At 42.3% G+C, this 21,727-nt stretch overlaps 1 protein-coding gene across 1 annotated transcript in view; it reads right to left on the reverse strand.

Annotated features, from left to right (window-relative positions):
- DDX50 (DExD-box helicase 50) overlaps positions 1–14,197 on the reverse strand; it is a 30,281-nt gene extending 16,084 nt beyond the window's left edge. Inside the window, exons 1-10 of the mRNA XM_069071479.1 lie at positions 13,943–14,197; positions 10,418–10,717; positions 9,282–9,357; positions 7,775–7,953; positions 7,100–7,217; positions 6,812–6,997; positions 6,469–6,614; positions 5,087–5,236; positions 1,980–2,141; positions 1,260–1,379 (exon numbers count right to left, since the gene is read on the reverse strand). Of these exons, the coding sequence (XP_068927580.1) occupies positions 1,260–1,379; positions 1,980–2,141; positions 5,087–5,236; positions 6,469–6,614; positions 6,812–6,997; positions 7,100–7,217; positions 7,775–7,953; positions 9,282–9,357; positions 10,418–10,717; positions 13,943–14,035 (1,530 nt within the window). The 5' untranslated portion in view covers positions 14,036–14,197. The remainder of the gene's footprint in view (positions 1–1,259; positions 1,380–1,979; positions 2,142–5,086; positions 5,237–6,468; positions 6,615–6,811; positions 6,998–7,099; positions 7,218–7,774; positions 7,954–9,281; positions 9,358–10,417; positions 10,718–13,942) is intronic.
- Between the last annotated feature and the right edge of the window lie 7,530 nt (positions 14,198–21,727).

Below are 21,727 nucleotides of genomic sequence, written 5' to 3' on the forward strand. Positions count from 1 at the left end.
GGTCTATTTACGCCCCTCCCCTCCCCCCCCAAAATCTCCCCCAATAAATTGATAAAATAGAAAATTTTATGGTATATTTATTAGTTGTAATAGGATAAATTGATAATTTCCAAAAGATGATTCCTTTGATATGAACAAATCTTTCCTGACCAAAGTTGCTTATGAGCAGATGTGTAGTTTCTTTCAGAACCTTTATCATGTCATCAGTCAACAGGTGGTCCACACTGAATCCTTCAGTGCAAACATCTTAGACAAGCACCCAACAGATAAACAATGATAGGCACCCAGGACTGAATAGCAGAATGGGCTGGATTAAATTTAGGGAACCACATACTGCTTTCAGTAAGCCCAAGCTGTTTGCTGAGGCAGAAACATTTACTAACATCAGTATTCTCCTCCCTAAGAATCATGGATCATGGGGATCTCAGAAGAGTCAGAACTGAAGAACTGACCCAAAGAGCAATGGAAAGAGACAAGGCGGCTGTACGGATGTTGTAGCACATCATCACCAATGACTTGTAGTACACAAAGACATCATGCATGACAGATATGACCAGAAAACGAGGGGGGCTAGTATGTAGCAAGAGTGAAGTATAAAAAGACGGAACGACTGAAGTGATTTTTCTTGCATCCTTAAATTAAAAGAGGCAGGGGCAGTTAGGTGGTGCAGTGAACAGAGCACCAGCCCCAGAGTCAGGAGGACCTGAGATCAAATTTGGCCTCAGCCACTTGACATTTATTGGCTGTGTGACCTTGGGCAAGTCACTTAGCCTCAATTGCCCTACCTTCTCCTCTCAAAAAAAAAAAAATTAAAAGAGGCAGCGCAAAGTCCATCCTCCATGAAAGATTCGAAGAGAAATATGGAAAAGTAGTGCAGAGAATAAGTTGTTCACATCTGGGGATGGCAAGGGAGGAATATCCTTTTAACTATCCAAATAAGCCTTCAAAGAAATCCCTCCCCCCAGTACTAACATTTACCTGACCCTCTTGCTGGAATAAGGAACCTAACACTAACATTAAAAATGAAATGCTCCTCTGATTCATTCCTGTTCTTCTAAGCTATCAAGTTTTTTAAAATCCAAGGGAAAAATGAGAATGAGACTTTCTCCACAATAAAAGTTTTGTTAAAGGAAAAAGTCTCAAACAAGATTTTAACTATCTGTACATTTCATATCCAAGAACAAGTTAGAATCAGCAGAAGGCCCATGTCTGACTTTTCCCCCACTGCAGCAGAAGCAGCAGGCTTTAGCTCTACTCACCGCTTTTCCTTCCACATATTTCAGCTGGCCTCTTTCATTGGGCTGATAAAAACATATACAAATCCCTGTTCGTCCAGCTCTCCCTGTGCGTCCAGAACGATGGATATAAGATTCAACATCCTGAACAATAAGAGATAATCCTCTTGAAACTTCTGACAGATAACTGCATTCAGGAAGATTACAATAGCGATACAATTCTAGAATAGCTATGTTATAAAATCTTTTGATCATTTCTTTGAAAACCAGTTAAAGTAAAGTCAAAATCAAAATCAAATCTTCCCTCCCTACTAATGTTTTCCACTATCTGTTTCCTCCTTCCATTAGTTTTGATGCTCCCTCCTTTGGATATAGAAAACCATGGGCCAGCCAGGAGGCCTCAAGAAGAGTGGAATTCAGAAAGCTCTGAGTTCAAATCCTGCCTCAGACACTTCCTTAGTGGTGTGACCCAGGGCACATTATTTAACCTGTCTAAGCCTCAGTACCTACAAAATACAGCTTCATAAAAGCACCAATGATAATAGTAATAATAATAATAAAAGCTGTTGTGAAAAGTTAACCTTTGAGAACATATAAGAGGCTAAAGCACAACAGAAAACATCTCAGGCTTTTCTGTGCCTAAGAACAAAGAACATAACCACTAATAATGAGGAAGTTTACTTAAGTCGCTCTCAAACACGAAAATGGAAGGGCCTTCACTTAAATCCACATCCCATCTCCTACCTGTGGGGGTGAACTCTGAATCACGAGATCAACCTCAGGAATATCCAGACCACGTGCAGCCACGTTAGTTGCCACTAAAACTTTGAAGCTGCCTTCCCTGAAGCCTTTCAACGTGATTTCTCTTTGTGATTGTGCAATATCACCATGCAAACACTGGGCATTCTATTTATAAAGAGGGAGAAAGAAAATTAAAAGCACTGATAGTGCTCATTTCTGGTGGAAAGCAGGACAACCCTGTGACATTCCACAAGCCCTATTTTATCAACATGGCCTGGTGAGGTCCTCCTCTAGTAGGTGCCTCATCATGGCTCTGAGGTGACACAGCGCTGCTGAAGGCTTCCCCTGAGGGGAACAGGACACGGCCAACTCATCAAGCTGTTTCTAGTTTAAATCTAAACTGTGAGTCATGACCCCATATGAGGTCTCGACCCTCAGTTTAAGAAGTGCTGAAGGGGTCGAAAGTGGAAATGATTTGAGAAACCCTGCTCCAAGCTGCTACAATTCCAGAGTAGGTCATCACCCCAAGTCTGTTTGTCAGGTAATGAACTGTTCTGGCCACAGCCTCTGGTGAGCAACCCTCCAAGACGTGGAGCCATCGAATGCTCTCCATAAGGGGTCTCCAATGCTTCAAAAGACCCAAGTCCTCTGGAGAAGACCGTGATCCTTTGAAGCTTTCTTACAGAACAGAGCTCATTTAACAAAATAACATCTAAATCTTTAGAGAAGGGAAGCCATAATTTCATCTAGGGTTAAGAAAAACCATTGGGGTGGCTAGGTGGCACAGTGAATAGAACACTGGCCCTGGAGTCAGGAGGACCCGAGTTCAAATCTAGCCTCAGACACTTAACACAAAAAATAGCCGTGTGACCTTGAGCAAGTCACTTAACCCCAATTGCCCTCCAAAAAAAAGCAAAAAAAAAAAAAAAGAAAAACCTTTTTGACTGTGTATCACATAGTGGTCTTCACAGCTGTCTCTTTCTGGTTTACTTAAAAGACAAGACATGCTAGAGTTTTCACGATGGTCACCACTAATGACAACACACTCTGTCTGACAATACTGGAAGCCTCCATGTAGACTGTGTCACAAAAGTTTACTTGCCGTTCAGAATCCTAAACAGGCTTTTCCCACAGAAATGATGCTGTAAAAAAAAGGAATTAGGTCCTTGGGTCAGCGCACGAAAGCCTATCACATAAAGAATTTCTATTTGGACCACCATCTGAAATCCAGTAAGAAGGTAAATCATCCCCACTTCCTTAGTGTTAAAAGGCAGCACCGGCGTCTGGGGCTGCCTTCCTCTGGCCATCAGAAGCAGGCTCATAAATTCTGAGGTTAGGTATATAAACTGACTTATGTTTGCATTTGAAAGTGAACAAAGAAACAAAAGGTATTTTGGAAAGAAAAGACAAGTCAGGACCTTGTATTGAAAGAGGATGTTCCCCTTCAATTAGCTGCCCAAAAAACCCTATCTACCTTCTACCCACACAGGCTTAAAAATGGCTACAAGTTCAAATCTGTGACAGTATAAAGAATCTTTAAATATTAACTATTAAAAACAAAAATTGTGGCTTTTGGGGGAATAATCCTAGTACCCTCTGATCTAACAATCTCTTACCAATTAAATAGTACATGAATTTAAATTCTTAGGTAATTATTTTAAGAAAATGTTTTCTTTCAAGTCTCCTTAGGATAAGCAAATGTGAGAGTTACTGTTGACACAAAAACTGTGGCGAAGTTCTAGTTTGCTAAGTGGGTACTTAATCCAGGAAGCAGGAGCTCAAGGTGCAAGACACACTTTAAATCAAGGCATTTTGCAAAACTCCTTCTTCCAACAATCCTTATCTTTGCCCCAAGCACATAGACTCAATACCCTACAAATGCCCTGTGTTCCTGGCCAAAATCAAATGTTTTAGTAGTTGGGGCCTACCTTCAGAATCTTGTCCCACTTGAGTGATGGCTGGCTATAAGCCTATATGGCCCAAGGTGCTATTTAGTTTACCTACGGGATTTACAAAGCATTTCTCAAGCAGGCACCAACATGACATTCACTGAGTCTAATCAAAAAACGATGTGTTTCAGAATGGTTATTCTGGCTGCAAACTTTTCCAGCTGGCATAGAATAAATAAATTGGTTGATGTAGATCCCTCCTAGAGATTCAATCAACAAGCAATTATTAATTGCCTCTGCTATGGGAGGCATGCTGTTTACTCATTCTGCTAGCCTCACTTCTTAAACTGGGAATCCATAATAAGGCTGGCCCTTGCCTACTTCTGGAGAGAATGTTAGGAGTCTGTCTGATCCAAGCCTATATTATCTGGAGTCCTGCTGCTTTAGTCTCTGCATACTGAGTGCTGTGTCCCCAAGGATCTTAGGAGCAGCTCAGGTCAGGAAGCTACACACTTTCAGACACCCTAAGGAGTCTTATCTGCTGCAGGTCGGCCCTGTCAGGGAGCTGAACAGCTCTGCAGGTTCCCCCGCCATGCTAAATCTCCCCCTTGGTCACTCACCTGTGGCCTGAGGCCATGATCTCTGTGCAAGACATTCTGCTCGATCCTAGGGACAAAAGGACCTTAGAGATCCTCTACACTACCTTTCTTTCTGCCCTTTGTATTTGGAATCACTCCAGAAATTCCTTAGGATCATTTAACTGAAGAACAATGACTACTTGCAACAATGAACACTTGCTGTCCAACATGGAAACATAAGCAACTATTAAGAGTGTCTGTTTGCAGAGGCTATTTAAAAGCCACAGCTGCTTTACACACAACAGTTAACATGGCAAATGGGTGTAATTGTTTGTTGAATCTTTTAATAAATCAAGGCTAAAATCCTCCTTACACTCAGAAACTCACTCAACCCTTGTTCCATTTGATCCCTGCCTCTAAACGTATTTTAAAAATCAAATTGCTTTGTAGTGGCCTTTAAGTCAAAAACAGTAATAATGGAGCAAATGACCTGACCTGGGAGACTATTCTTTTTCTGACATTCGGTTCTTTGACCTTAACTGAATTCTGAATGTCAATCCAACAGGTTCCACAAACTGACGAGCTCCTAAGTGTTTTCCATTCCCATAGTCTCAACTACCAGGGTTCTACAGAAAGTAAATACCTGTTTTATGTGAGGATTCAAGGCCATCTCAGCCACATTTTTCTTTGTCTCACAGAAGATGATGGCTCTCCCGTCATTTCCACTGTAGACCTGAATGACGTCACCAATTACAGCTGCCCTCTGAGACCAGTGGCACTGGATGGCCAAATGCTTTGAAAGAAAATTTCAAAAATGTGATGTACAAAATCACAGAAAGACAGTCCCTGTCAGCTCTACTTTCTAAATGATCAGTAACTTCCAAAAGCTACAACTATTTTTGATCTTCTGGCTCAGACCAAGCACAACGTGCAGAGAACTCATTTTATGCCCCCAAATACTTCTAACCTAAACACTAATAGCCACCAATATGAATATGAGCACCCACCTCACAGGGTCGTATGCACTTTGCAAACCTTAAAGTGCTATCTAAATGCTAGTGATCAGTTCAACTATAAACCCGTGTTTCAAAAATGAGAATCTGTTCCAATTCAACTGATATAGCAGAGAACATTCTAACCAGTAGCAGAGAACATTCTAACCAGAACTAGAATTGAGTTTGCTTCCTCAAGATTTCTTCTCAAGACAAACATTAGCAATGCAGAAAAAATCACCACTTCAAAATAACTCACAAGCTAAAATCCTCCCATGCCTACTTCTATGAACAAACTTTAAGTATCTGGCAAAGTAAATTGCCCAATTTATTGTATAGCTTCTGGTGCAGCAGGAACTGCAGGCAGAGACAGGCTAGTCCTCACCCCCGACCCCTACCTCGATGAACTTGTTTGGACTATGGAAAGGGAGGGATGGGGAGGGAAGAGGCCGGGCAGGAGGCCACAGATGCTGACCCGATTTGTAGTATTTATTTTTTAAACATTTAACATGTATAAAACTGCATTATAGGGGAGGCCAGGTAGCACAGCAAGTAAGAGCACCGGCTCCAGTGTTGAGAAGACCTGGAGATTGAATCCCGGGCTCAGACACTTAGCACCCACCCAGAAACACCTGGCCGTGTAACCTTGAGCAAGTTACTTAACCCCAATTGCTTAGGGGCAGCCAGGTGGCTCAGCGAGTAAGAGCGCCGGCTCCAGTGTCGGGATGACCTGGATCAAATCCGGGCTCAGATACTCAACACCACATCCAGAAATAATAACTGGCCGTGTAACCTTGAGCAAGTTACTTAACCCCAATTGCTTTAAAAAAAAAAACTGCATTACAATTTTCATTAAGTTCCTATCATTTTCTGATGTCACTGATGAGGTTTTTGAGAGTTATGTCCTAACCTTATTTCCCCCATAAGCCCTGGGGTTTTATTGCTGATTCTGAATAGCTTGATGCTTTTTGGGAACATGTATCTCGTTATAGCAGAACCATCTTTATCATTATTTTTAAACAAAATTCCTTACTTCCACAGTGGTTGCAGTCTTCTGAGTCATTTTCCCCACGAGATCAATCTCTTCATATTTGGTTTTCATGTATTTTTTGGCAACTTTATATACCCACTGTGGGCAAGTTGCAGAAAATAGGAGGGTTTGAGGATTGTCTTCAGAACCTTAAACAAAAAAATCTGATTGAGTGTCCCAGAAGAGTAAGACTCTTCAGAGCTCTCCAACCAAATCCCTAAACCCCCAAAAGATGAATGCACTTCAAAGTACAAAGCCCAAATACTGATACATGCATATGAACACCCCAGGAAATTCAAAGGTTTCAAGGTTTTTTTTAATCTGCCCCAACATTATCTTGAAATACCTGTTTTGTAAGATCCATGGATAATATCCTCCACTTGGTCAGCAAAGCCCATATCTAACATTTGGTCCACTTCATCAAGCACAACATGACGCAACTTGGAGAGATCCAAACGGCCACTCTGCAGGTGGTCTTTGATACGGCCAGGGGTCCCAACTAAGATGTCAATACCCCTTCTAATGTGATTAACTAAGGAAGGGGAAAAAACCAATAGTACTTGTAAATAAAAAGTCTAAGAATTTCTGTTTCCTCTGACGGTGTGTTTAGTAATCACCATGCACATTCACTCACTTTGACCTTGGTACGGTGTTCCTCCATAAAAACACGCCACGCTAAGCCTCCTTGTTATGTCTTGGAAGTCTTTGGCTACTTGGTTTGCCAATTCCCTTGTTGGAGCTAGAACGAGTACCTACGTGACAGGGTGACAGTTTAGAAAGAAAAAGAGAAAGAGACGCATATCTAAGACCTAAGTTCACACAGAGAATATATAAAAGCTGGGACTGAATATGGCATCACACATTTCTACAAAGTAAAAAAGAACTACAAAAGTCCCTTTAAAGCAGTTCGGGGGGGGGGAAGGGAGGAGAAGAGAAGAAAAGGACTTATTTCTACCATCTGCATGATATTCTAATTTCACAAGAAATAGTGAATTCTTTTTAAAAAATTAGTCTTCATAAACCTAGTGTGGATTCCTAAGAAAAGGTGTTAATTGAATATAATTATATGTATAAGCACTTTTAAAAATAAACTTATCCGTTTCATCTTACACAGAGAGCACTAATATCCTGCTCAAAAATCTTTACTTTGCAACCACCAAAAGGTAAGAGGATTCTTTGTGGAATATTTGCTTTGAGACCCAGAACGCTCACTGGACCTTTTATTTTCAGATACTGAAGTTTAGAAAACAACCTCTTTTCCTTCATAATAGTATTTAAAGCCATTCATGCCTGTAATTGTAATGGTTACCTTTGGAGATCGGGTTTTTTTCATTTCTTCCTGATCTCTTTGGAGTTTCTCAATCAAAGGGATAGCAAAGGAAAATGTCTTCCCTGTTCCTGTCCGTGCCTGAGCAATTAAATCTTTCCCTTCGTATACAGGACTAAATGTCTTCACTTGGATGGGAAACAAATAAGTTACCCCTCGAGCTGTAAAATGAAATGTTGTTAGAATGGTTCTGCAGCATCAGCTCTGGTACTTGCATGACCAACACAGATTCTTCGAGGCTTCGGTAGAGAGGCTGTCCAAATGACAGTTACACTCTCATTTGTACTCCAAAGAAGCAGGGTCACCACATTTACCCACCTATAATGTAGATCTGCTTATACCCACATAGAAGATAGAGACAAATGGGAAGCAGGTTATCCTTCCCACAACTCCTCAAGAACTCCACCAGCGAAAAGGGAATTCACTCAAAGTTGTTGCAGGTTAGTCCATCAATGAAATCCATTTAGGGCAGATAATAATGGGGTAAATTGTCCATACTTAAAAAGAAGGGACCAGAGACCTGGAGTCCAAGAAACTGCCTCTGCGACCTTGGAAAAGTCCCTGCCTCTTTGAGTCTCAGTTTTCACTGTGGCAGATGGAGGGTTAGACTAATCGCTCACAATGTTCTCTTCCAGTGCTAACACCGTATGATGCCAAATGACAATATAAATCAATGGCCAGAGATGGCTCATAAATGGACTGCTAGCTTTAACTTCAATCCAGGCTTAAAAACACAAACCCAGGTTTCCTAAAAAAAAAAAAAAAAAACCCTACAAATTCCTAGGCAAAATGAAGCAATTCCTAAAATACAGATTAAAAGTATTCAAGGGATGGCTAGGTGGCTCAGTGAATAGAGCACTGACCCTGGAGTCAGGAGGACCTGAGTTCAAATTTTGCTTCAGATACTTGACATCTATTGGCTATGTGACCTTGAGCAAGTCACTTAGCCCCAATTGCCTTGCCTTCCTCCCTCCAAAAAAACAGTATTCAAGCAAGTTAAAATCTAAAAAGATTTTTTTAGTCTTGATCCAGTTTCACTGATACAGGAAACTTCCAATGTAAAGCTTCTCTCCACCCATGCAAAATCAACTGTCTTCAGTGTATTCTATTGTCAACACTGTCCAGGAAAGTGAAGCACCCAGTCTCACGCACAAAATTAACATGTCTTGGTCAGGACTTGAACCTGGGTCTTGTCAACTTCTTAGTTAGGTCTCTGGAGATTTTGTCATGCTGCCTCTCATCACTGACAATAATAACAATAAATCACATTTATAAATAATAATTAGTATAGAGCTGATTCGCAATGTTAAAAATCACTTTTGAGAGATAGGACTTCTGAAGATGCTAACAAAAGATCAACCAGGACAGCACAGAAACAAGCATAACAAAAGATATGCTGTTTCATGTCTTCAACAACACTTTTCTTTCAACCAGAAAAGGCACAAGATTGGTTTTGCTTCATTACACATTGAACTAAACTTCATATTACCTTTGAGGAGTTTTATAGTTTCTTCAGAGATAGGGAATCGGGAGAAGGCGCCTTCTTTCTGCTCAGGTGTTAGGTCCTATCAAAATTAAAGTCAAGTTCAAATATAGCTCATACTGTATCCTAACTTCTACACTCAGGTAAGTGTTTTCTAAGACCCCTAAGTTAACGTTCACCTACTACCATTTAACTTTATAAAATGTCGAAACTTACAAAACAGATAAACTGCCAAACTTAAGAGACCAGTAAATTTAGGGGATATTACAATTACAATCTTTTAAACAGTAGTCTAGTTCATTTAAAATAATATTTAATTCACATATGCTAACCAAAGAATTCAGCTAATAAGCTAAGGTATATCAATATGTGTCTTATGTGTATGCCTATATGTACATATGATATAACAATATTACTACTTATTAAAGCAGGACACTGAGATAAAATACAGACCAGATCAGTCATGGGAACTAAGTCATGTATATTAATCTAGGTCTGAAAGAAATCACACAGCAGACAAAAACATTTTAACTATAATCCACAGCTCTGTTAATTGGTTCTTTGGGCCACTAAAATTTACTGACATTATAAGTTTCATCTTTATTTTGGACACATGGAAAAAGATAAAAGAGAATGTTCAGACTAATCAAATATCTTATAGGCTTGAATTTTCAAGTCTGGTTAAATATAAGGCCATGTGGCATTCTAAGGAAACCTCTCTGAAGAATTCAGTAGACTTGTCAATGCATAATATAAAGCAAAGCTTGTCTACAGGGAGACATATGAGCAAGATTATCCATAAATGTAAATAGCTCAGTCTCCTTCTCTAAGTTATACTGTATTGGTCTGAATACAAGTCATACTTTCCCCCCAAATCTGGCTTTGTATAAAACCCAAGGCCTTATAACCTGTTTAATTTTCCTGCATGTGTGTGATGTCTAGTTCACTGCCCTCATAGCCATGTGATGTGAAAAGGTAGAGTCCACATGATGTGAAAAGGTAAAGAGTCCACACATGGGAATCTCACAGTATGAGAAGGGGCAAATAAATGATTGTGAGCTGAACCACAGGCAGGAGCCCCCACAACAAGGACTTCAAGGACGCACGGATGGACCTACGAGCATAAGATAAAGCCACCATACCTCCTCTAGCTTACTGTGCTTTGTCGACTGGCTGGCGTTGCTAAGAGACGATCTGCTCTTCGAAGCCTTTCCATTTTTTTCAATATTTGAAAGGTCTTTCTTTTTTGCCTTGTCAGCTTTGGGTGAACCTGAAAATTCATTTGGAAATCTATCTAACCCTTCTTTTGTGTCTCCATTTAGCTTCTCTTTCCTTTTCGATTTTTTGGATTTGGGGGGACTGAGTCCATCTAAATCATCATTATCTGATGTTTCCAATCTCTTTTTAAAGTCATCTCGGTGGTTCAACTTCCTTTTATCACTCTGTTGATGAAACAAATAATAGTAATAAATAAATTATAAGTTTTCTTATTATGAGTTCAGGTGATTTAGATCAATGCCCACTAATTCAAGTCAATATTCATAAGCATGATGTTAAAGCCCTGAGCTTACACTATAACAGAAAAAAAGCTACAGCACAAAAAGCTATGGCACTAGAGAAGAAATGAAGTCAAGGCAACATGCAACGTTTCTCATCTGAGTTGGGCCTGAATAAAGACAGGAACTTTGATAAATGAAAGTCAAGAAAACAATTCATTCCAAGCAGGAGTGATGGCATCAGTAAAGTCAGGTAGGGAAAGGATGTGAGAAAAATCACAGAGGCAGCTTACTGGATATGAGAGGTGAGACTACAAAGTGATTCCAGGGTTATGAACCTGAGTCACTAAAAGAGAGTGTTGCCATTCAATAGTTAAGGAGAGGGAAAAGGGTTAGAGAAACAGAAAGACCAAATGAATAGAGACAGAAAGAAAGAAAATAGCTCAATGTTTTGGATATTGTGACTTGGAGGTGCAGTAGGACAAGCAGGGTGGAAATAAATATCCAGCAGGCAATACAGATGAAAGTATGGAACAAGAATCCCGGAAAGAAGTTATGGTAGATGACAGAGATAATCTGGGATCACATGCATAGTGCAGATAACCAAGGACATGGAAGTAGAGAAAATCAAATGAGAGAATATGAAAAGAGAAGATGGCCAAGGATGGCACCTTCAGTTTCATCCATATCTAAAGGGCTGGAAGAAGGCAAGGAAGTAAGACTGCATGCTACCAGTGGATCCAGAATCTTAGCTGGTGGATCTCCAAACCAGTACCTACTGCTATACCCTACACCAACAGCCAATTCCATTCCCAACACACACAGACACACACATCCCTTGTGGAAATCACAAATAACTCCTTCTCAAGAAAAGATTTCTCAACCTGATTTGGAACAAGGGAAAGGGAAATAAAATTAAAGTAAACTTAAAAATTTATTAATAATTAATAAGATAAATTATATATAATTTAAAAATAAATGATTCTACATATAAATTTATAATAAAATACTAAATAAAATAAAAATTAAATAAAATCCTGATCCAAGGAAAGTAATCAAAGAACTGTCGTATAGTCCCTGTACTATGGGCCTGTTGTAGGGAAAAAAAACATTCAAGCCCTGGAAAATAACTGTTTGTAATCCACCTTCCCTACATGTGATTGATGTACTTAAGCTGTGCTTTCACTCCTCATTCTGAAACTGATTAAACTGCTTCGTGGTTACTGGCACTCCTGTCTCTAGGCCTGCTTTGTGGGGCTCCAAGTAGTCACAGGTCAGAGACTGGCTCAGTGACATCCTGTTAATCCAAGATGATTCCCAGATCTATTTATCCAGCTCTAGTCTCTCTTCTCATCACCAACTACCTGTTGGATATTTTAAAATGGATGCTCTGCAGGCATCGAAAACTCAACACATCCCAAACAGAATCCATTTATTATCAAAATCCTCCGTTTCTGAATTTGCAACTCCATCACCGGCATCACTACCCACACCTCGGTGTCACCCTGGACTTTTCTCATTTACCTAAACATCAATTCACACAGTTATCAAAAAGCTCCACCTTAAGAGCCACCACAGAAGGGGCCCTCTGCACCTCTTGCCTGAACCAGCCTTCTTGTTGGCCTCCCTACCTCAAATCTTTCCCCAATCTCACCCGTTGTCTATTCAGCCGCCAATATATTACTAAAGCAGGGCTGTTCACCTCTCCTCTCTCCCTCCCAATTGCTTCTAGGATCAAACATAAACTGCTTGGTTTGGCGTTAAAACTCTTCCCGAGCTGGTCCCTTTCTGCCTTTCCAATGTCCCACATTCTGTTTCCCTTAACTCACGCTACAATTCTGCTATTTTGGTCTACTTGCTGTGGTCTGCACAAGACATTGGGAAACATTCTCTCCCCAAGCCTTAGAATCTCTGCCTCCGCAAGGCTCACAAGCACCACCACCCCCTTCAAGAGGCCTTTTCTGACCCCCCCTTAGTGCCGTCTCCTACCAAGCGTCTGTATTTACATTGTACTAATTAGAAGAGGTTTTGTCTCCCGTTAGAACATAAGCTCCTCGAGGGTAAGGGCTGTTTTGGCTTTTCCTCTGTATTCCCGGCGCTTGGCACAACGCTTGCCATAGCACACGCTAAAAATGCTCGTAGAGTGAAAAAAAACAAATTAAGCTCATTTTGAGCAGGCACTTTGTACCTGGCCAAGCGGGAGGTCACCTTGGGACAGGCGCTGCCCCGCGCGGGCAGGAGGACCCCCCGGGGCTCAGGAAAGCCCGGAGCCGGGCCTCCTCCCTAGGGCGCATCCCGGCCCCACCACCCGTGAAGCGCGGCGAGGTGCGGCATCACCCGCTGCCTTCCGTGTCTTACAGAGCTCGGCTCCCAAACAGACTCAGCACCCTGAAATGCACGGAGCCGTTCTGCCCCCCACCCCCCCAAGGCCGAGCTCCCACTCCGCTCTTCCTCCCCGGCCCCCGTCCCCGCCCCGCTGTCCCCCGGCCGCCCCCCACCCTCTCCGCAGAGGGCAGTCCCCCAGGCAGGTCAGTAACGAGGCGGGGGCTTTTGTCTTTGTATCCCCAGAGCCCGGGGGTCTGCACGTGCTGAGCCCCAGGAGCACGCGTGGAACCTCGGAGCAAACTTCTCGGTCCTGATCCCGAGCACGCCCGGCCGCGTGACCGCGGACAGACCGCGGCAAACCCTCCGGAAACTCAGTTTCCCCCGAACGGTTCTATCTCCGCTCAAACCTGGCGGGCTTTAAAGGGGCAACGGGGGGTAGGGGGCGGACGGCTGCCGCCGTAAGAACGTCCGTAACGAGGACTCGGACACCCCAGCTCGGGTTCTGACCATCGCCCGCGGACTCGCCACGTTCCAAGGAGGCTGGGACCCGCCTGCCAAGGGCCGGGGGAAGGCGGGGAGTCCCCGGACCCACGGTCAGAGGCGCCCGGGGCGAGGGACGGGAGTCTGCGGGCGCCTCAGTTTACCCGCGAGGACAAGGAGGCGGATTCGGGCTCCTCCCTCCCCCCAAGACACCCCTTCCCCTCCGGCCAGGGCTGTCCAGGCTCGGCAGGAGATCCTCGGCCTCCAGAGCCCGCCGGGAGGCGATGGGGGCGGTGCCGAGAGCGCCGCCCGCCGAGCCGGGGCCGGCCGGGCCTGACAGGGCGGCCGACGCCCCGCCGCGCTCACCTTGTGCCGGCCGCTGTCCCTCCGCGGGCTCTCGGGCCCGTCCAGAGGCTCCTCCTCCTCCATCAGGTCTCCCCACAAGACCTTGCTGGGCATCGTCCGCCGTCTGCTCCCGCCCAGCCCGCTCCGCACGAGCCCCGCACCGCGAGCGCTGTCGAGGAAAGGAAGCGGCCCTGGTCGCGCCGCCAAGCGTCACTTCCGCTCGGAGGCCATCTCCGCCAGCCCCCTTCTCTGCCCGACTACCGGGTGTTTTGGTGGCCGGCGAACGTCGCGGCGCTCCGGCCAATGGCAGGAGAGAGCTTGCTATTGGCTCCTCGCTGAGGCCCTCAGCCAATCCGCGTAAGGGGTAACCCGGCTCACGTGCACCCGGACCGGCCCTGGGGAATCGGCCCGGGATGCGTTGGCTGCTGGTGGCTCCGGGGCCAGCGCACCTGCGGACCCTGGGCCAGTACAATCAGAGTGTTAAGGTCCTACTGTGTGGCAGGCGCTGTGCTAAGCACCGGAGATACAGCCCCCTGCCCTCAAGGAGCTTACAGTCTAAGGGAGGAGACCACCTGAGGACAACTGGGTCACCTAGGCTGCCTGTGCCAACACCGCGTGGCATGCCCCAGGGGCTGGGGGGGGGGCTTCCCCAGGGCCCTAGAGGACCCCATTGCAAGGCGCTTGGGCCGTGATATATGTACACGTGTGTATGTATGTGCATACATAGATAACATACGCATGCATGTAATATGTGTATTATTCACACATGCACTGGACATTTAATCTTGACTCCCTACTCTTCATTTTTGCTGGAGTGCAAACGGAGCATAAAAAGAAGAAAAAGCAAAAAGAGCTCAAGATCTAATTTTTTGCAAAGTTCGAACATTTGAACTCTGCATAGTAATGGAACCTCAGGACCAAGGGAATTTGGAAAGTACTCACAATAATGTTATTTATGATTATTATGAAATGATTGATGATAATTATCCCACCTGACTGCACTACGTTGGACCTCTCAGTCGGGCCCTATTGCTGCAGTCCTTTTCTCTGCATGCCCTTTCTTCAGTCTCCTTCTCCCCATTAGATTATAAACTTTGAAGATAGGGATTGTCTTTTTTGCATAGATTTGTATCTCCAGCCTTAGCACTAGCCCCGCACTCAATAAATGTTTGTTTGATTGAATGATTAATAAGATCACCAGTCCTAGCCAAAGTTTCCTAGACTGTGAGAGCAAGAAGGGGCCTTGGCCATTTGGATCACAGGGTCATTGTTTTAGAGAAGAAAGGGCCCTTAGAGGTCTTAGTTTTACAGGGGAAAAAACTGAGACTTGGAGAGAGAAAGAAAATGCCAGGGCTTAGATAAGAAACCAAGCCTCTTGATTGTCGGTCCAGCAGCTCTGTCCACGCCACACTCCCTTCTCTCCTGCTCATAAAGACTTTAATTTTAGAAATTGAAGGATGGGAGATGTTTGATCTGCCCCCACACATTAGAACAGAACATGCAGCTGTATGAACAGTCAGTCTGCTGAGTTAGTCTATCAGAGTATATGTATATATACATATATATACATATATATATATATACATATATATATATATATATATATATCTTAGACAGTCACAGCAGATGGACAACCAGCTGGGCCCAGGGTTGAATCAGCAGGAGAAAGCCAGTTGGATTGCATTTGGGAATCACACAGCACTTTCAATAGTCCAAAGCTGCCTGATGTAAAATCTCCTCTTTTAATATGAATAGTTTTAGGATTATAGATTTAAACCTGAGAGGATCTTTGGAGCCTATCAGGTGCAATGCTCTGATTTTACAGATGAAGATCCAGAGAAAAGAAGTGACTTGCTCAGCTTAGAAAGCTGATCATTGCCTGGGTCAAGGTTTGAACTCAGGTCTTAGAGATTCCAAGTTCAGTAGTCTATCCACTACACCATGCTCTATGATGATGAATAGGAAATCCCAAACTATGAAGAATTAAAATTGTGGTTGGCCCAAGGTCACATGGTAATGATATTAATAACTAACAACAGTAATAACTAATAAAACTAACATTTAACAATGCCTTAAGGACAAGGAGGTAAGGTTTTAATATTATCCTCATTTTAAAAATGAAGAAACTCAGGATGTTAAGATGTTAAGTGACCTCCCCAGAGTCACAGTATTAGTGAGTTCTGAAATGGGATTCGAACTTGCTCCTCCTGAAGCTGACTTCCTTTATCTATACACCGCCTGGTTGGAGAGAATAGTATATTACCAGTGACATCTTGTACCCTGCCCCCCAAGAGTGGCATAAAAGACACCAAGAACTGTATGATCAGAAAAGAAGAGCCACTGGTCAGTGAGTGGACTAGCATTTGTGAAGCACCTACTACGGGCCGGGCATTGTGCTAAGTGCTGAGGGTACAAAGGAAGGCAAAAATATACCCTGCCTTCATGGTGCTTACAGTCTAATGGCAGAGACATGCAAGCAATTATGTGCAAACAGGCTACCTAACAGGATAAAGCAGAGATAATCAGCAAATGGAAGACACTAGAATTTAGGGGAGTCAGGAAAGAAATCTTGTGATGCTCGGCCATCCCAGTACTGCATTGATTCCTGTAAAAGCATGGAGGAAACACGAGCTCATTGGGTACTCAACTCTATAGCCAGTGAACAAGAATTTGAAAGGACGCAGAGGACACTAAACACTTACTAGTTGGATGACCTTGGACAAGTCACTTAACCCCAATTGCCCTGCATTCCCCCCTCCAAAAGGAAAAAAAAAGAATTTAAAAGGATCATCCTCATTCATGAGATGGAGGACCCATTGAAGTATTTAAATATACCATATAGCCAGAAAGTGGAACCAGGAGAAAAGATGAACACTTTCTCTAGCACTTTGTAAAATCTAGTTCACAAAGTACTTTCTTCAGTGCACCCTTGCAAGGTATTATACTCATTTCACAGATGAAGGAATTGAACTTCTGAATAACAAAGCAAGTGACTTGTCCAAGGTCACATGACTTGTAGTTGTCAGAACTTAGACTAAAACCCAGGCTTCTTGAGTACAATTCTGGCCCTCTTTCCACTAATTCATGCAATGTGTTGTGCCTGTTATATCAGTCTACCTGAACAAGAAAAACAGAACCATTATTTTTGTCACTTTGCATTTCTCTAATTACTAAGGATTTAGAAGATTTTTTAATATGATTTTTGATAGTTTGGATTTCTTCCTTTGAAAACTATTCACATCCTTTGACCATTTATCTATTGGGAAATGACTCAATTTTACAAATTTGAATTAGCTCTTTATATATTATCTATATAAAACCATTGTAAGAGATACTTGCTACAAAGATTTTTTTTCTCTCTCAGTTACCTCTTTCCCTTCTAATGTTAACTATGTTAGATTTGAGCAAAAACTTTTAAATTTTATGTAATCAAAATTGTCCATTTAATCTTCTATGATCTCTATTGCTTGTGTGATCATGAATTCTTCCCCTATCCATAGATCTGGAAGGTAATTTTTCCCTTGCTCTTTCATTTCTTTGTATCTAGGTCATTTGTCCATTTAGAATGTTAACTTGATTTATAGAGAAGGTGTTGGTTTAAACCAGAGGTTTAAAGGGCACAAGCTATGTCAAAATTCCTAAGTACTGCCAGACCCAGATTAAAATGTAATTGGGAAATGTTTAACAAAAGAAATAAAAATACAATGCAATTATAGACAATGTTCATTTGGGGTTTGCTAAGTCAGTGTGCAGCTGCAGGAATCTATTTCTATTTGAGTTCTATACCACTGACCTAATCTACTTATAAAACCATCATTTTAAAAAATATTTATTTATTTTTCGTTTTCAACATTCACTTTTATAAGATTTTGAATTCTAAATTTCCCTCCTTCCTCCCCTTACCCTCCCCAAGATGGCAAGCAATCTGATATAGGCTATGTATATACAATCATGTTAAATATATATCCACATTAGTCATGTTGTGAATGAAGAATCAGAACAAAAGGGAAAATCCATGATGAGAAAGAAAGAACAAAAAACAAAAGAAAGAGAAAATAGTCCGCTTCCATCTGCATTCAGACTACTTAGTTCTTTCTCTGGATGTGGGCAACATTTTCCATCATGAATCTCTTGGAACTGTCTGAGATCGTTGCATTGCTGAGAAGAGCTAAGTCTATCAAAGCTGGTTATTGTACAAGGTTGCTGTTACTGTGTACAATGTTCTCCTGGTAGAACCATCATTTTTTAAAAGTGACCCTAGAAATGAGGATAAATGGTGGTGATGGGGGGGGGATAACAGACATCAACTGGTTTGTTTTTAATAAAATTCAGTTTGTTTTTAAAATGAATTCCCTTTTCCTGGACCTTTTCGTATAATAGCTAACATCTACACAGCGCTTTAAGGTTTCCAAAACACTGTACAAATATCATCTCATCTGATTCTCACAACAACCCTGGGAGGTTGGTGCTATTATTATGCCCATTTTACAGATAAGGAAACTGTGATAGCCAGAGTGACTTGCACAGAGTCACCTAGCTAGTAAGCATCTGAGGTCAAATGTGAACCCAGGCCTTTCTGTTTCTGAGTCCTACATTCTTCCTCCTAGGAGCTTGTAAAATTGGGTAACTCAAAAATTAGCAGGGAAAGCTGGAGTGAAAAGATTGGGAGTGAAGAGACTTTAGTTTAAGTCTTGGCTCTGCTGCTATTCACCAGCTGTGGGCCCTTCCACAGGTTACTTCCCTTCTCTGGATCTGGCTGCTCCCTCTGTAAAATGAAGGGAGTAGACTAGGTGGCCATGCCCTCCAAGTTCCCTAGCAACTCCAAGACCTCATATGTGTAATACCTGCATACATATGATCCATATGGATAGGGAGTTAGATGAGTTTTAAGCAAGATATTCTCTTTCCTGTCTTACTCCATCCAGGAGATTACTAAGAGACAGTAGGAAGAGAGAATGATAGTAACATAAAAATAGAAATCCAACAGTAAATTCTCACACCAATCCCTGAGTAATCATATTAAATAGACTCATTTATTCCATCTCTCTGGGTGCGTATGTCCCAATTTACCCTGGAATTGTACCTCTCTAACATTCATATCAACTCTCACTACTTTGGAAATTCTGAATTTTTCGGTTATATTTTTGTGTCCCATCAGCTGGACCACAAGAGGGCGTGACTGATCAAGAAATCCAATCCGGCAACTCAAGCCATACTATAAATAATATCATCATATTAAAGACAAAGGAATTTGCTCATGAACTGTAATGCTTACAGTGTGCTTGGCTAACAATTTTCCAGGTTCAATGTCAGAAAAACCAGCCTCCTATGGGTACTATGGCCTGGTGTCAGTGAGCAAACACTGGACTTGGAGTGGGAAGACCTTTGTGGCCAGAGCTGGCTCTTCCCTTTACTCCCTTTGTGACACTGGACAGATCTTTGGTCATGGAAGGTTAGAGCTACTGGTAAACCCCTCTGGGAGGCTCTAAAACAATCCTGTCATTTTACAGAGGAGAAAATTGGATTCCATTGAGGTAAGAAGATTGGTTCGAGGTGACCCAGATGGTCAAGAGATGATCCTGTCCTTGGACTCCCAGTTCCATCAATGCTCTTTCCTGTTTCTGCCATTTGTCCTCATAAAGCCTCAGTTTCCTCATCTGTAAAAGGGGGACTCCCTGATTCCAGGATCTGTCTCTTCTCTGTCTGCCACTCCATTTGTAAAAAGTGCTTGCTTCTATCCCCCCACCTCACAGGGCTGTTGTCAGGAATATAAGTGTGAACTCATCATAATCACACTTCCCTGGCCATCACTCCATTCTATGTGTGGTCTCCCCCATTGGAAGGGAAGGCTCCTGAGGGCAGGATCTCTCTCTTTTGTACTTGTAACCCCGTTGTTCAGTCTGGTGCCTGACACGGTTAGCAAATGTCTTTTTATTCATTTATTCCATAATATATACAATTTCGTTTAACAAACATTTATTAAGCACCCTTCATGTACAAAGTACTATTACGTCCTGAAGATACAAAGATGAATAAAGCAATCCCTGCCCTCAAGGAGCTTACATTCTACTAGGAGAAATAACACGTTCACGAAAAACCAGAATACAAATGAGATTGTAAATTCATAAGTAAAGCACAGAACAATTCTGACATCAGACAAGGGAGCCCAGACTGCCTGAGGGACCCAGGGGGGGTTTCATGGAGAAGACCATGTTTGAGTTGGGCCTTAAAGGATGGGGAGGGCATATAAGACCTCACCCTGACAGAGATGGGGTGGAACAGATTCCTAGGCACAAGGAATGGGCAAGCAATGATAAGAGGTGGAAAAACACAGGATGTTATTAAGGGATGACAAACAATCCGGTCTTCATGGAGCAGGTGGGAGGAACGTGGTGGAGGGAGATGGCATCTTGGACCTGAGTGTGATTCTCATCTGACATTTACCACCTACTTGGCCTTGGGTAAATCACTCAACCTATCTGGGTCTCAGTCTCCTCATCTGTAAATTGAGGCAGTTATCCTTGATGACTTCTAAGGTACTTGGCAGCTTTAAGTCTATAATTCCTACAAATACCAGGCTGAAGAGTTTTGATTTTACTTGCAGAAAGTCAGAGGTAAACCACATTAGCATAGTATAGTGGGGAACCTGGGACTTTGAGTCCACATGTGGTATAGTGCAAATCACATAGCATTTTAAGTCAAAAGACAGGTTCAAATCAAAGCTCTGCTATTTCTTAAAAATTATTTTTATTTATTTCATCAAACATTTCCTAATTACATATAAAACATTTTAACAATTATTTTTAAAAAAGGTCTGCTGTCTAGTATCTGGGTAAAGCAAGCCACTTCATCTCTTTAGGCCTCTGTTTCTTTAGTTATAAAATGAGGTGAGGATTGGACTCAGTGACCTCTAAGGCCCCTTTCTGCCCATAATTCAAGCCAATGGAAATCCATTAATAGTAATATCATTGTTCAGATATTAACTATACAGCGTGGTCATAAATCAGGCTTCTTCTGGAAAATTATTTCTGTATTCTAAATAATTACTATTAATATGGTTTGGTGGGGGAGGGAAGGGAGGTCAGATCTACGTGTTCTGGATCATGAAGAACACTTGGAGCAGAACCTCCTTCCATCAACTTAGATGAGTGATTCCACTTTAATGTGTAGTCTTAGAGAGCTTCCTGGGACCCTGAGAAGTTAGGTGTCTTGCCCATGATCTGGGTCATCAGTAGATCAATCATGTTTGTGTTAAAGTTTGGATTTGGACTAAGGTCTTCTTGACTTTACGGTCTGGGCATCCATCTACCATTCCACCCTGCCACCATCTTTTTTTTTGTCCATTACTATGATGGCATATGCAATTCTCAGTGTAAAAACCCTCTCCACTGATGCAAATCAACGATTTATCCGCAACATATTGTCTTATAAAGTTATTCAGCACCAAGTGGAGTTAAGTGTTTTTCACAAGGTCACAAAACCAGTATGTGTCAGAGGTGTTAAGACTTAACAGTCTTCTTAATTATTTCCTGGATCCTTTATCTGTTAGGCCACACTGCCTTTCCTATGTATTATTAATTTATTTTCATAAAGTATTATTAATTAAATGCTATTTAGCCAAGAAAAAGGATTGAGTAGATGCTTTCAAGATGGAACCCAACCTTTATAAATTTGGAGCTGTGGTGGGCCTAGAGATACAAATGGATCTCAAATGTTCACCTCTAGTTTTTTCCATGTAAGGCAGGAGAGATGGAGAGATCTGCTTATGGGAGGAGAGAAGGCTCTCAGTAGGCATGGAGCCTTGGG

Source organism: Petaurus breviceps, unplaced genomic scaffold, assembly GCF_028583685.1.
Source record: "Petaurus breviceps papuanus isolate PSGF00001 unplaced genomic scaffold, PetGlider_PUasm1.0 90825, whole genome shotgun sequence".
In the NCBI taxonomy this organism is placed as follows: domain Eukaryota; kingdom Metazoa; phylum Chordata; class Mammalia; order Diprotodontia; family Petauridae; genus Petaurus; species Petaurus breviceps.